At 41.9% G+C, this 15,361-nt stretch overlaps 1 protein-coding gene across 1 annotated transcript in view; it reads right to left on the reverse strand.

The window, feature by feature from the left end:
- Positions 1-1,804: 1,804 nt before the first annotated feature.
- UMODL1 (uromodulin like 1) overlaps positions 1,805-15,361 on the reverse strand; it is a 66,271-nt gene continuing 52,714 nt past the window's right edge. Inside the window, exons 17-22 of the mRNA XM_048865842.2 lie at positions 14,756-14,898; positions 13,377-13,613; positions 11,592-11,751; positions 7,124-7,208; positions 5,674-5,875; positions 1,805-4,567 (exon numbers count right to left, since the gene is read on the reverse strand). Of these exons, the coding sequence (XP_048721799.2) occupies positions 5,694-5,875; positions 7,124-7,208; positions 11,592-11,751; positions 13,377-13,613; positions 14,756-14,898 (807 nt within the window). The 3' untranslated portion in view covers positions 1,805-4,567; positions 5,674-5,693. The remainder of the gene's footprint in view (positions 4,568-5,673; positions 5,876-7,123; positions 7,209-11,591; positions 11,752-13,376; positions 13,614-14,755; positions 14,899-15,361) is intronic.

A 15,361-nucleotide genomic window follows, 5' to 3' on the forward strand; every position in this document is an offset into this window, starting at 1 on the left:
CCGTGTCTCTATCATATCCAGTCTACTAATAAAGAAGAGTAGGGCAAAGTGAACCCCTTTAGCTGGTTGAAAAGAATCTATAAAAAAGCCTGCAGAGACTTTTGAGGCTTCTCGCCTTGCAAATCTCAGCATGGATGATTTTGGGAACTTGCTGTAACTTCTGCCTCAAAAACTCCACCTGCCCTCAGGACTCAGTCGGTTGGCAAGAGAGTGGAGGAAGATGAGACATATTTCCACTCTGCCATACCATTGGTTGATCCACACATTCAGCGAAGCACCTACTGCCAGACTACAGTGCAAGGGTATTATTGAATCTGCTTGTCAGTAGACAATCCACTTGTGACCCACTTGATCCAACCTGGCAGAGTGGATGCATGGGGCTTTATAGGGATGTCCTGAGGCACATTAGTTCTACAAAGGGTGATATGTGGGGTCTCTACCGAGAGTCAGTAGCCCACTGCTTGTTATGATCATTGCAAAATTTATTTATGGGTAATATTTAAGGAGTTATAGATCTATACTGAATATTACATTCTCAAAACCTTTGGAGCGGAGCCAGGTAATGAGGAGGTACAGTCAGAGGGTAACAGACACTTATCTCGCTGTCTGGTCAGTGTGTGTATTGTCCACTTCACAATGGGGGTCTATTTGACTACTGAGCCACAAGCTAATCAAGACTGTGAAATCTACAAGAGATGGCAAAATCCACAGGAAGGAGCAATCAGCAGGAGGGTGTCCAGTTTATGAACAAAGATCAAAGGATTGTTTTGCTATACCTGGGGTAGCAAAAGAGACACCCAGGATCCTTTACCTAGGATACAAGTGGGCAAAATGTTTCATCTCATGTAGGAGGGATCACAGCCAGGCCCGGCTGTGAAGACTTTGGGTGAGCTTTGCCCTATAAGACATGAAAGTGCCTAGTTAAATAAGTCTAGGTTCTAGAATACATGTTATGACTTTATTTTATATGTAACCATTTGTTTCCAATACTTATACTTGCTACTGCTTGAATCTCTATTCTTTGTTAAATACACTTACATACGTCCATAGCGAATTGAAGTATAAGTGCTGTGTGGTAAGCAGAGCAGTGATTGAGGTGAAACTAGTAAGCTGGGCTGTACTGCTTCTCTGGGAGCAGAACATCTGTGAATCCTGTGAGTGTCCAGTGGACCTGGAGCTGGACACTCGAGAGAGAAGCTGAGAAGGTTCAAGGTTGGAGCGTGCCTGTTGCTACCTGTAAAGAGAGAGCGGCGCCTGCAGAGGCCTAGTGGGGAGGGCTTGCGTTGCCCGTGGCTGGTGGCATTGGGAAACTGACCCCTGGCAGTCATAGACAAGCTTTCCTCACACTCAGGGCAGGTGGTAATGAAGTGCCTCACAACCCTGGGTACCCTCAGGATGCGTCACAACTCTACCTCACTGTCTTTGACTCTGTGAAAATCCTAACACATAAAACAAAGGTTTTGTGCCTCTCTCATATAGTATTGAAGATATACCCCCTTCAGAAGTCTGGGCATGTAATAATTTGCAATTGCAATACGTATTTGCATTATATCACAAGTCACATATTTTGGCTTGATACTCATTAAACTGATGTTTGAGCAGCTGTTCAGAAACAGTCAGGAAGAAGTTGGTTCAATAAAAAGATATTACCTCACCCACCCTGTGTCCCTGATACCCTGGGACCTACACGACTGCAGGTAGACTGCATACAACTTACATTGCCACATTCACTCAACACACTGCTTCAGGACATTCTGCAATTCTTAATTTGTGACCAAGTCATTACATTAAAAAAAACCAGAAATAAGCTTAGCCCTTGCATTTATTAAGTCATCAAAACAGGCTACATAATATCTGATTTGTGTCTGTTCACAACAATAGTTTCCATTCAGCATGCTAAATATCAAATGCAAGTTATCCCATTTCATTAAAAACTGTGGGCTAGATCCTCCACAGCTGTAAATCAGCATAGCTCCACTGAAGTCAAAAGCTGATGCTCTGGCCCTGAAATTTGAGAGCAGTTTAGGATGCGAATACTACAAACTTTAAAAAATATTTATATTAAAATAGTTTCCTCTTTCACTATGTGCCCAAGGCAAATACAGTGTGATGCTCAGAGCAAATTTACTAAGAATAAAGAAACTTCTATAAGATGAAAAGTTAGTGGTACGTTCATCAAACTAAGATTCCAAAACATTGCATCTTCACTGCCCCATCATCAGCCAAGGCAGTGTTTTAAACTAGGATCTAACTTGCTGTTGAAACTGATACACAGACGACAATTCAGTAATTGAATTACTGTAGGTGCTACAGTAGGTGCTAACTATATATGGAAAACAATCTGTTCCACCTTGCATTTTGCTGTGAGGCTGGGAGTTCCTTTCCTAGACCTGAGGAACAGCTCAGTGTGGCTCGAAAGCATGTCTCTCTCACCAATAGACAGAGGTCCAATTAAAGATATTACCTCAACCACCTTGTCTCTCTACAATTCACTCATGATTTATGGAATGATGATACAAAGGAGATTTGCATGCTTTGTAAGACATCTTGGGTCAAAAGCAGAGATAATTTACTTTAAGTGATCCTTAGATTTTAGAACCAGAATGGGAGCATTATGATCATCTAGTCTGGCATCTGGCATAACACAGGTCATAGAACCTCACCCTGTAATCTCTGCATGGAGCAAACATTGGATTCAGAATTCATTGGATTCATTGTGACTATGTCCACCATAATCGATCAAAGCAAATGTGTGACACAGGTACCGTTAACTAAAATCACTCCACAAGTAACATTTCTTAAACAATCCAAATGCAAAGTTACCATCATTATTAGTTACAAGTTATTATGCTGCATCTCTCTCCATGTTGTGGAAACATCTGTAAAGTCAGGGATTGAGGCCGTTGAGGGAAGATCATGTCATGATGGCTCCTGAAGAAGTCACTTGCCATGGAGAAGGGATTGGACTAAAGCATTTGAGAGACATATTGTACCTCTGCACAAATGCCCTAGCCTTCTACAGGTGACCCAAGATCCCGCTCATTTCCCCACTATTCTTAGGTCTCCTGGGGTTTGGAAGGCCAAGGTGTTTGCCAGCACTTTGCAGGGAAATCATCATGCTTTCCACAAGATGGGTAGCAGGAACTTGCAACTTGCAACTTGATGATTACTATACGCTGGCTAGCATACATATATATGATGTTGATAATACTACCCACCATCTATGTTCCAAGCATTTAAGTACACATATTATTAAGGATGAACATAGCAGTTATATATCCCAAACAGGCTTGTACCTAATCCTGTTCACTTATGCTAAGGATTCCATAACACTTTACATTAGCTGCAGTAAGCTTTGGCTAACTAGATAGGAAAACTGTCAGTATCAGGACATATATTGTTTCCTCATAGCAACAAACCTATTCGTCCTAACACAGATTTATGAGATGTCCTCATGCCCCTTAGTACCTGGAATGCATGCACCCAGAACAAAGGTAAGAGTGAATCATAACCTGGAATGCATGGGTTCAGAAAGAAAAAAAATAGAGGCATACACCAGGGTATCAGAAACAAGCAAGGTTAATTGAATCCAGTTTCAGGTGATGTACATAGTATCTTTTACTGGTAAACAAGTAGGAATGTACCTTCACAGAGCACACCTTCTGTGTAAGGTGAATGCACAGGACTGCTCTTCAGAGTCTGACATCTTATAGAATCTTTTTTCTGTATGACATTAATAACCTGACTTACTTTGGCTATTTGGTCTCTTGAGTATATTTCATAACAAACCAAAATGTGGTCAAGCAATTGATTATACAGTTTATCAAACTCATCACATTTCTTGGCCCAGTGCTTATTTTTCCTTACACGGGGATGATCTAAGCCTTTCTTTTTTAAGTTTCCTTCTCCACCTTAGAAAATAGGGGGTTTCAGTGCAGCAGGAAAGAAATCAATCCAATGCAGGAGAGCATGAGATAACAACAACAGAAGAAAATACAGTGATCAAAATGTTTAAAAGGATATTTCCTAATTGACCATGAAAACAAAAATGGAAGAGCTGAACTGCAAGTGGCCGAGAGAGATTTTTAAGCAGGAGAATCTTGGACATAGCTGGAACTGGAACAACTGAGCTGGGAGAGAAAAGAGAGAAGTTCTATTCATAAATATTTTGAAGAGAGAAAATAGTGGTACACTTGCTGTGAAATGGGAATAAGAGGAGCGGTATGCTGTTTCTTGGCCTTGGGTCCCAGTTTATCCAGCTGAGAACTGAACTGCTGCCTCATACAATGGAGTACCCAATCAAATATCCTGCAATTGTACTACATGTAGAAGATCACAGCCACTTAAAATGCAGCTCTACCATATAGTTTTTGTGTTGTAATTAGACTGCTTTGGTGAGTAACAGACAGCAAAAAAGAGATCAGGAGGAATATAATCATATTTTGTAGAGATTGTTAACTTTGGGGATTCAATGTTGCAACAGATCATGAGAGATATGAGAGATAATGGGAGCAAAATGATGTGCGAAGAAAAACCATTGCTATCTGTGTGTTGAGACGAGTTCCAGCTAGAAGACAAGAACAGAGAAATCATGCTGGAGAGGTGGGATCAGTAGTCTTCAGAAAAAGTTAATATATAAGTGGCAAAGAACTGTTTAGTTGTCTTAGCTTCCAGAAGGGAGCTATTAGACAGTGTACTGCTGAGAGTATACTAGGCTGTTTATATATACATATTATGAATCTGAATCACATTTACACCAAGGCCTTGTTACACTTGCCAGAGGCCTTGGTGTAAATGAGAATCAAGCCCTATAATTGATGGAGTTCAGCAACAGAATATGGCACACAGAGAATCTCAGGCCACGCCCCCTTTCCTGCTAGGGTGACCAGATATCCCAATTTTATAGGGGTAGTCTCAATATTCGCGCCTTTGTCTTATATAGGTTCCAGAGGAACAGCCGTGTTAGTCTGTATTCGCAAAAAGAAAAGGAGTACTTGTGGCACCTTAGAGACTAACCAATTTATTTGAGCATGCATCTGATGAAGTGAGCTGTAGCTCACGAAAGCTCATGCTCAAATAAATTGGTTAGTCTCTAAGGTGCCACAAGTACTCCTTTTCTTTTTGTCTTATATAGGTGCCTATTACCCCCCACCCCCGTCCTGATTTTTCACACTGTCACCCTGTTTCCTCCCCCCAAGCCTGCACCTTAATCCAATCACAGGGAGGCAACCAAAGGACCCCACTCCCCAGCTGGAGCACCGGAGCGGGGCAAGCCCCAGACCCTGCTTCCCAGCTGGAGCTCGAGGGCCGGATTAAAATGTCTGGAGGGCTGGATGTGGCCCCCGGGCCGTAGTTTGCCCACCCCTGTGCTATGAGGCCATGTAAGAAGATAAGGGGAAGCAACACACCTGTCCCCAGTACAGCCATGTAGGACCTACTTGGATCATGACTCTGGTGCAGGAAGGAAACACAGGAGCTGCATGCTCCATACTCCCCTTGATCCACAGTTGCAAGGGGATGGGAAGTTTCCTATTGGCTATCTAATTACTGTCCACATCACTAAACTAAAAAATGCTTCAAGTTATTGAAGACAAATTTGTAAGCATTTCACAGTTTCCATTTTAGGAAGGGCTGAGCGGTTTAAAACTTGATTGATCACGGTTTAGTACTTACATGTGATAAATTGGAAATATTTAATCATAGAACACTTGGTAGTTAAAGTTGTCAGACTTGATTTTGAAGTTGTATCTCCCCGTCTTTCGTTGGTATTGGAAAACCAAAAGGGCCGCCGCTCCCAGCACAAAAACAAACACAGCAATGACAATAAGGATGATGAACCCTACTCCTAGCACAGGTGCCTTCTCACTTTTGGCATCTAGAGAAAGAACAAGGGAAAGGTTTGAATCCCTGGAATCTGTTCATACATTAAGAAGCCAACTGAGTGTTACAATCTTGCATGCAATTTAGGATGCATCAAGTAGCCCAACGCAGTGGTAAGAGCACGGGACTCTGATACATTGATTCGGTCCTCTTGGAAGGGTTATTCTCATGGCAATGTCTGTGAGTTAGAGCAAATCCTGACTTTAGATACTTGTGCAGAACCACTACTGACTGTGATAGGATAAATGTACTCAAATTGGTATGGAGGATGTGGCTCTAGGCATTTTCTGTTAAAATAATAATAGTGATATATACATTTCTGAGCTACTGCCCTAGCTTCAGCATAACCCTGTAGGCAGAATGTTCTTTGATTTTAGTCCTGTCGTTCATGTGCAGTAATTAAGCATATTTGTAAAATGAATATGTTTACATCATGTGAGATACAATTCATATTACTGGGGGGCAAGTACTAGTTAATGCCATGACGGGCAATAACTGCACTTAAAAAGAACATTCAGCGTCATGTTCAGATGGGGTGTAGAGTAGTGAGCAAGGTCTAGCTTGTACACCAACTCCTCCCTGCTTCCCCCCCCCCCCCCCACCCCCGGCACTCAGTCTCCATTTGATTGACTTTTGGCCACCCCACCCATTTCTAAGGGATCTAATTAGCCAAGGAACCAGAAGAGGTGTAAATTAGACTGATCTCCACCCTAGTTTACACCTTATTCCAGTTCTTCAATATGTAAATTGTGCCAACTTTTCCTCCTTTACAGCATCAATAAAGTGGGTGGAAGGGAGCATAACAGACCTAACTTATATCACCTTACATAGCACATCTCTGAATTTGACCCTCAGGGCTTAACATATTGTGCTCTAGAAGGAATCTAGTCGAAGCACTGTACAAAAGCTGATTGCAGTATAAGACTTGAGCAGACTCAGAACATTGCCGTTCAAATGCCCATTACTCTGTGCAATTAATTCCACCTCCTCACTAGCACAAAAAGAGTTGCACAGAACATGCCCCCACCCCCACCAGTGTATGACCATTGCTGCATCGCAACAAGCAGAGACTGGCCCATAAGATACCAGTCATTGCTACCCAGCTTCAACTGACCATCCCATTTCTCAGCCAAGGGGGTTTATGCCGTACAAGGAAGGTTTTCAAGTTCACCCATCAGTAAAACAGAATCTGTTAAATAATTAGCTTGGGTAACTTTTTTGTAGCCATCTACTCATTACTCACCAGTGGCTCTGCACAAAGGCCCCCAGGATGATCTGTGTGTGGCAATAATTTCACCACTTTTCAGGGATCGAATATCTCGGCAGCTCTGTAACAATTACAAAACCCTGATCATTTATAATATAAACTTATGTAATATATATGAAGTCTTGTAATGACTCCTCTAAAGAACGAGGAATTTTTGCTGATTTAGTGAAGGCAGTACCCAGGACCAGAGCTTTTTTTTATTTCCCAACGCTAACCTTTGGTACATTATAACAAACCGAAAAAGATCAGGGAACAGTACCGGGAAAAAGTATCCGCTTATCAGAACACTGAAAAGAAACCTCTGTGAACAGACCCTTGGGACAAAGCTAGTTGTGTTGAGTCTATTTAAAAAAAAAAGGCTACAGGAGAATGTCTACCAAAATTTTCTTTAAGCAATACAGTGTGTGTACGACTAAGTTTTCTCCAGCACTCTTAGGGCATGTAAGAAGGATCTGCAAAATAAGCCAAAGCACACTACACGGCCTTCAGCATCCTTTCTTAACAGCGTTCCTCATTATATTATTATTAACGAGTATTATTATTATTATTATTATGAATCATAATAATTTGTATTGTGTTGCCACCTGAAGGCCTCAGTCAGGATCAGTGCTCCATTGTGTTTACATGTAATAAGACGATCCCTCTCCTGAAAAGTTTACAGTTTAGTTTGAAGCAAGATGCAACCTGTGAACTTAATAAACAAAAAGGAAGAAATGGACAGTAGGGGTAAGTAAGGGCTTGTTTACATGGGACAGTTTTACCAGTTATACTGGTACAACTAGATCACTATAGTTATACTGGCATAACTCCACTTATTGGTACGCTTATTCCAGTATAACAGTAGCTTTCTCCTGCCTACCTTGAAACCTTTCCAAAGCCACATAAATGAAACAAACAAACACCAAAAAGCCACTCTTGTTCTAGAATTAGAGTATCCACATGGGTTGTTGTACAGGAATAACTACATCAGTTTAAATTCACATCTTAGCAACAGGTATAACTTTCCTGTGTAGACAAGCCCTAAAATAAGAACATGTGGTTACATAGGTAGCTATTGTGCAATTTCATGGTTCCAAATCATTGTAATATTTTTTGTTCCGATTTGTTATTGTGCTGCTGGCTGTGCCTGATGTTACTGTCCTGACTTTGTCCTACAACGTTTTTCTCCCAAACTACTCTTTTCTGTTCCAGATTTAAGAGAGCCAAGACTCATCTACCAAAAAACTGGGGAGCGACAAGGACAGATGAAAGAACAGGTGAGTTCCAATCTTTTGGGCAATAATCCAGGCCTCAGATCAGCTCTGAAGCGAGCAAATGTTTATGGAGGCAGAAGGTAGGTCAAGTTTGAGGCTATAGTGAGCCTTCACTTTCATGCTTCCCTAACTCGTGCTCTCACTTAAGTCATGTTGTATTAGATGACGTCTTGCTATCCAGCCCACATAAGGAGCAGCACTGGAATAGGGCAGGGACCAATCCTGGACTCAGAGTCACAGTTGAATCCTTGCTTTTCCCTTGCTCCATGGGGCGCTTACCCTTTTCCTGTCATAGCTCTATTCCCCTGGGTGCCAGCTGACGCATGGTGGGGGAAGAGCCCAGGCTTCACATGCTCCCCGCCCACCTGCTTGTGGCAGCTGCTCTTCCTCGCTGCACAGGGCCTGGAGATATGGAGCCCAACAGAGGAGAAAGAGGGCTCCTTATTCCCCTCACTCCCGTGGAGGGACATGCAGCCAGGCTGACAAATAATCCCACAATAAAGCAGATTGGAGCGCAGGACTGGGTCTCCAATAGTAGTGAGCTGTAGCTCACGAAAGCTCATGCTCAAATAAATTGGTTAGTCTCTAAGGTGCCACAAGTCCTCCTTTTCTTTTTGCGAATACAGACTAACACGGCTGTTACTCTGAAACCTGTCAATTTCCCAGTGGCTCTTTGTGACCCTTCATCCACCCTCACTCTGGCATTCCGAGTGGTTCCCAGTGCCCTAAGCACTCTCTGGGCATCCCCAGTGGTTTTCAAGTGCCTGTCACATCACTGTTCTACTTTCTTGAGGGCTTCACTCCCCCAACAACTCCTCTGGTTTCCCAAAAGTTCCTCTCACTGGATTTGCCGGATGTCTTCTAGTGCCTTCTGTGCTTATCATTTTAATTTAAATCCAATAAAAATATACTAAACTCACTACATTTTCATACGGGATACATTTTGTTTGGGATAAGGGATGATACAGTTTTCCTCTTTAAATTAATAAAGTTTCTAAATCCTAGAAGAAAGATGTAAAAGGGGTCCAAGTGATTAATTGCTGTATCGTGCTAGACATTAATTTAGAATCAGCTACAAACTGGGGCCTAATTTTGATCTCACTTGCAAACCAGGAGCAACTCCAGTGAATTCAACGAAATTACATCAGCATAAAACCAGTGTAAATGAGATCAGAATATGGTCCTCAATTAACATACTCTCTACCCCAATCTATATAATTAAAGATGTTAAAATCAGATCTATCACTATTCCTTGTAGCTTCTACTAGACCCTTGCTCAGCGCATTGATGTTAACTTTTACTCTTTGTTTGTAGTCCTTTAGCCAATTTTCTATGCGTGCGATAGTGCTCATATTCAAGCCAATGTAAACTAAATATGCAAGTAATATTTTGAGAGGCATTGGACTGAATGCTTTGCTAAATCAAGATACATTACATCTACTGCATTCTTTTTATGCATTAACTCTGCAATGGGATTAAGAAAAAAACAGCCATACCAATTAGAGATGGAGACATTCTATTAGGTCATCTAGTACATCCATACCCAGTACTTTAAACTGGACCTGTCTGTGTCTCAGTTCATTAGATTGCCTGTTATACTAAACACAGGATATTACAGAAACAAAGAAGCTGAAGACAGAAGAAAGCTAGTTCATCTTCTAGTCCATCCATCGTTGGCCAATGCAGGATTGTTCTCTACACTGCATTTTTAAGGCTTTGCCCAGCCTAGTTTGTCTGGCATTACCTGTGCTTTATAAAGGCACACAGTGCTAAAGACATTGGGTTGAGAATTGGGAGACCTGGTTCTATTTCAGGCTCTGCTGCTGACCAGCTGTGTGACCTTGGGCAAGTCATATTCTCCCTCTGTGCCTTTGCTTCCTCTCTGTAAAATGGGGACGGTGACATGTACTCCTTGTGGGACACTGAGATCCAGGAATGAAACATGCTCTATTCTAGCTAAGTATGTTTGTCTTACGTTCATGCTCCTTGATGCTCATGATTCCATTGTCCTCTAGATGTTGGTCCAAATTCAGTCCTGGTATGAATAGATGCAACTTTGCCTTCATCATCTTAGTGTTTGTTCAATTATGTTATTAGGAATTGAAGTTATATGGTTTGAATACTTACTTAAATATGGGTTTTGCGGTACTTTAAACATTCAAAATTATATTAGTGTCAAACCTAGAGCCCTCCTTCCATCTGTCACTCAAATTTCCTGTTCCTCTTTTTCTTTTTCCCTGGACAAAGCTCTGTAACCTGAGACAGGAAAAGGTTTTCTTGCTCCTGCTATCCATTTCTGATCTTCTAGGAGGGGTCATTTGATTTATACTGGGACCAAGTTGAGCAATTTACAGAAGGAGGGAACTATTAAATAATGGACAAATACCTAATGAAAACATTGTGTCACCACAGAGAAGATCTTTAGCCAAAAAAAAAAAAAAAAGAAAAGAAAATCCTTTTATCTACAATAAAAAGAGAGCCCTAATTTATCTTGTCTTCACAAGCAACATATTATAAGTGCAGTTCACATACCTGGAACTAAAAAGAGATAATGTGATCATCTTTGAATGTAGTCAGAAGACAATATCATGGGTGCCCAACTTTACCAGATACGGTTCACTACATTTTTTTAAGTGCTTTTGGAAAGGTGCTGGGTTGACAGCCCTAGAAACCAGGGAACTTGGGCAACAACAGTATAAGTTTCCTCACACTGTTCCTAAACCATGATCAGGGAAAATAATCACTGGGCAAGAAAAGATAGAGCGGTCTCCTTGATAATTCCAACTTTGGCTTTTCTGATGAGACTGCATCCTTACCAGCTAGTTGACCGTTTTTTATTCTGTGGAACCTGTCCACTAGGATTTGTATTGAGATCACCTGCTCCTTTCACAAAGGCCATCAGATGGTACTTTTTTTCCAGTCACCCCCAGAGCCATCCGATTTTTTATTTATTTTCCATGCTTCAGCTGAAGCATAGGGAATGGAAAGAGAAATAAAGACTGAGGCTTACTTGTGGCTATATTATTTCCCCACTTCACACTGCTGCAAGTTGAAAAATGAAGGAAAATGGAGAAGAGAAGTTTACAGGATACCATCACCTTTCGGAAACATATTATCCCTTCATTTTCCAGTTAGAGCACTGCTTGTCATATGTCACATAGAAAGTTAAATTTAAGGAGCAAACCCCTTACCGTCCTACAGGTGCTTTCAGGAGTTTCCACACAAATACGAATTTTGCAATGTAGGTAAACCACAGGGTGGTTGATAAAGGAAAAGATTTTCAGCTTCAACTGAGCTTTTCTTGAATTTCCATTTTCAATCATGGTGGTGTAGGTCTCTGGGACTGGGCAGCTAAAAGAGAATAGGAAGACACACAAAATAACTAAAGCTATAGATGTTATACCCCAGGAACGGCACCTTGTAGTTCCGTTTATAAGCGTCAGCCGAAAATCCTTATCTAGGTATTCCATAGAGTGTTCTCCAGCACAGACACGGGTGCAGTGTGGCTTGTCCCTAGGATAGAACACCACTGCACACAAAAGCCTGGGTAGCTAAGTACACTGGAGATTCAGAGGTGAGTATTTAGTGAGATTCTTCAACTTCAGCATTGGAGAAAAAACAAACTGAAGTCTGAGATGACTGAAGCCCAAAGATGAACTTGGTGTCACACAACACTGACTATTTTACACACAATACAGTAGTTTGACAAAGTAAACTGAAGACCAGTCATGCCCAGAGCACCATTTGAGACGGGTTCAAATGTCCTGCTACAGGTAAGAATTAATTCTGACTTTTGGAAGGGTGATGCTGGTGAAGGAATCCCATTCTTCAGAAATTAAATAGGGTTTTTTAGTATTTTCTTTTCAGCTCCGAAAGTGAGGTTCTACTTTAAAAGCTGTCTTTGTAATCATATATCATAGGTTCTCCATTGTTATTGCCTCTCCACTATTTCCATATCAGATGGGCCTAAGTTACTATTAAATATTTTCATTCAAACTGCCACCCCTCCAAAATGAACCTGGACTTTGAGGGTACATCTCCTCTGTAATAAAAGACCCACGGCATGGCCAAGGCTGGCCCAAGTCAGATGACTTGGGCTGGCAGGGCTCAGGCTGCAGGGCTAAAAATGGCACTGTAGACATTCGGGCTTGGACTGGAGTCCAGATGCTGAAAGCTCAGAAGGCAGGTGAATCTCAGAGCCTGGGATCCAGCCCGAGCCCAAATGTCAATGCTTCTATTTTTAGCCCTGCAGCTGGAGCCCTACAAGGCCAAATCAACTTAGTTGAGCTCTGAGACTCAGTGCCGCAGGATTTTTATTGCAGTGTAGATATACCCTGAGTGTCACCTAGAGCTCTCTCCTCCTTTCTCATGTGCCTCACCAGTAACAAAGGTACTGCAAGCCAGGTGAGTTCCTCGGTTTCACTTATTCAACCACTGTCTTCAAATTATGTCCTAGTAGCCTATTCTGCTTTACAAATCAGGCTACCATACTCTGCTTCATAAGAAGATTCTGGGTGTTCTTCAAGGATCACCCCATATAGAGCATATAGCAATAATCTAACTTCAAGGCCGTAAAGGCATGCATGCCTTTGGTAATGGCTGCATCAGAAAGAAATGGCTGCACATAGATTTTTTTTTTTTTAAAAAAAGCACATGCACTGTTGACTACCAAAGCCACGTACGCCTCCAGGACCAATCAGAAATCAAAGAGTAGACCTACACTGAATATCTCCTTTACAAATATTAGGGGGAGGCAACAGCCCCCCCGCCCCCCAGACTCTCTTTTAGAATGTCTGAAGTTAAGTATTTGGCTTTGAAAAGAACAAGGACTCCTTGAGGGCATGTAAAAAGTACAATAAAAAAAATAGGGTATTAATAGCCATCTTTGGCTCATGGAAAGGTTCCTCAAGCTCAGGGACTACATTGCTAGACAGCTTGCACATGCCTATGTCACTTCTAACATGTGTGTACTGTACCTGTTGTTAATAAAAGCAAATGATAGAGGATCCACTGGATTACTAGATGGAGTTGCCCAGCACTCAGTGATGACCACCTTGAGCTTGCTGTCTCCTTTTTGAATTCCCACCTCAATCAGTATATCATCACTGGCAGAGACACTGAAATTTTTGGGGATTGAAGAGTTTCCAACAAACAAATGCATCTCAGTTATAAAATATCCAGATCCATGTAAATCCTCAAAAAAGGTATAAACCCTGAAAAGACAATAAGCCGCTTTTAAAGATCATAGATTTGATTATAGTGTTTTTAACTGGTCACATATACAATTACCGTTTCTCTAGCACATGTGCACTACAGTAGTGAGGAAAAATCTGCAGTCCAGCATATTGTTAGGATTTCAAGAGGAAAGGGTGGTTGCTTGCTGCAATCCAGGCCCTTAGGGTAGTATGGAAGAAGGCATGGAGAAGACTCTGGGAGGCTACAAAGGTGGAAGTTACTGCAGTATGAGCAGACAGCGTAGTGATGACAGTGATTTAAAGTGGGAACAGGAGTATACCGCCAAAGCGCCGAACAAGAAGCTTGAGCCTGATGCAGAAAACAAGAGGAAGCCAGTGAAGAGATTTGAAGAGGGAGTGATGGGGTCAGAACAGTAAATGAGCACGACTTTTTGATGCAGCTTTTTGGACACACTGCAAGAGAGTGGGCATGGGGGGAGGGGAGAATCATGGAGGCCAGATGAGGTGATTGAAGTAATCAAGGCAAGAGATGACCAAGGTCCAGATGAGCAGTTTTGTTGTAGGAATGGAGAGGAAAGGATGGGTTTTGGAGCTGTACAGGAAAGAAAGTGAGAGGATTTGGTGACGGCCTGGGTGTGGTGAAAAGAAAGAGAGAAGTGGTCCATCTGAGGAAGGGATGCGGCTCATTGGCAAGACAATGTGAAGAAGTCTGGGCTGTCATTTCTTGTGCGCTGCCCATTCTATAGATATAAACAGAGGATCTCACTCTATAGTGCTGGTAACCTGGAGCCTTCCGCAAGAACGAAATTTGCATTACATATTTTCAAAGGTCATCAAGTAAGTTGGTGGATTTTAAAAATCATCATCATCTTCATCATAATGCATAGTGATTACACAGCAGTGTACATTCATTCATTCCCAGAGGCAGTTATTTTGCTGATGGGGAATACGACTTGCCCACGACCACACAACCAGTGACACAGCTGGGATTGCAGCACAGGAATTTCTGATTCCCAAACTTGTGCACATGCCACTAGAATACACCTTAGAAGACTACATTTCCCGCCCCCCACTCCATCCACACACATACACACACACACACACACACACACACAGAACGCCATACATTAGAACTGGAAGTCAGGTGAGTTTTTATTTACCCTTCTGCATCGTATCCAGATGAAGTCAAGAGATCATTCTGAAACACACAATGGATTGGACTGACAATCTTCAAGTTGTGGATAACTCGCTGAGAGGAGATGTCATTCTGAAGTATTGTTTTCACAATAGTGTTGGTCTTATTCTGGAACAGAAAAAGGAGAGAGAGATACTTTATCAACCTTTATGTTTCAGAGAACACCTTAGTCCCACTAGTCAGCTACCTCTGGTAATTTTAAGTAATACCTCAGGAATTCTGTATACAACTGGCCAATAAAACCCAAACCATCAGCATCTACTAGCTTTGTCATTGTGGGGCTAGCAAATGAAAACAAGTTTGCTGTTCTCATCTTAGTACGTATTGTTCACTGGTCCATAAAACATCCATACCATTTGTATGACCAGGGCTTTTTATTCCACATTGTCCCCTGTCTAGACCAGTGGTTCTCAAACTTATTTGATCAGGCCCCATTTCTTTGGGTCTGTAGTCGTTTATTCCCCCCTCCCAAGTACATATACCACCACCAGGATCTGAAGGCAGAGCAGAGAGCAGCGGCTGTTGGCCGGGTGCCCAGCCCTGAAGGCAGAGCAGAGAGCAACAGCAGCAC

Source organism: Caretta caretta, chromosome 1 (genome assembly GCF_965140235.1).
Source record: "Caretta caretta isolate rCarCar2 chromosome 1, rCarCar1.hap1, whole genome shotgun sequence".
Taxonomy (NCBI): Eukaryota; Metazoa; Chordata; order Testudines; family Cheloniidae; genus Caretta; species Caretta caretta.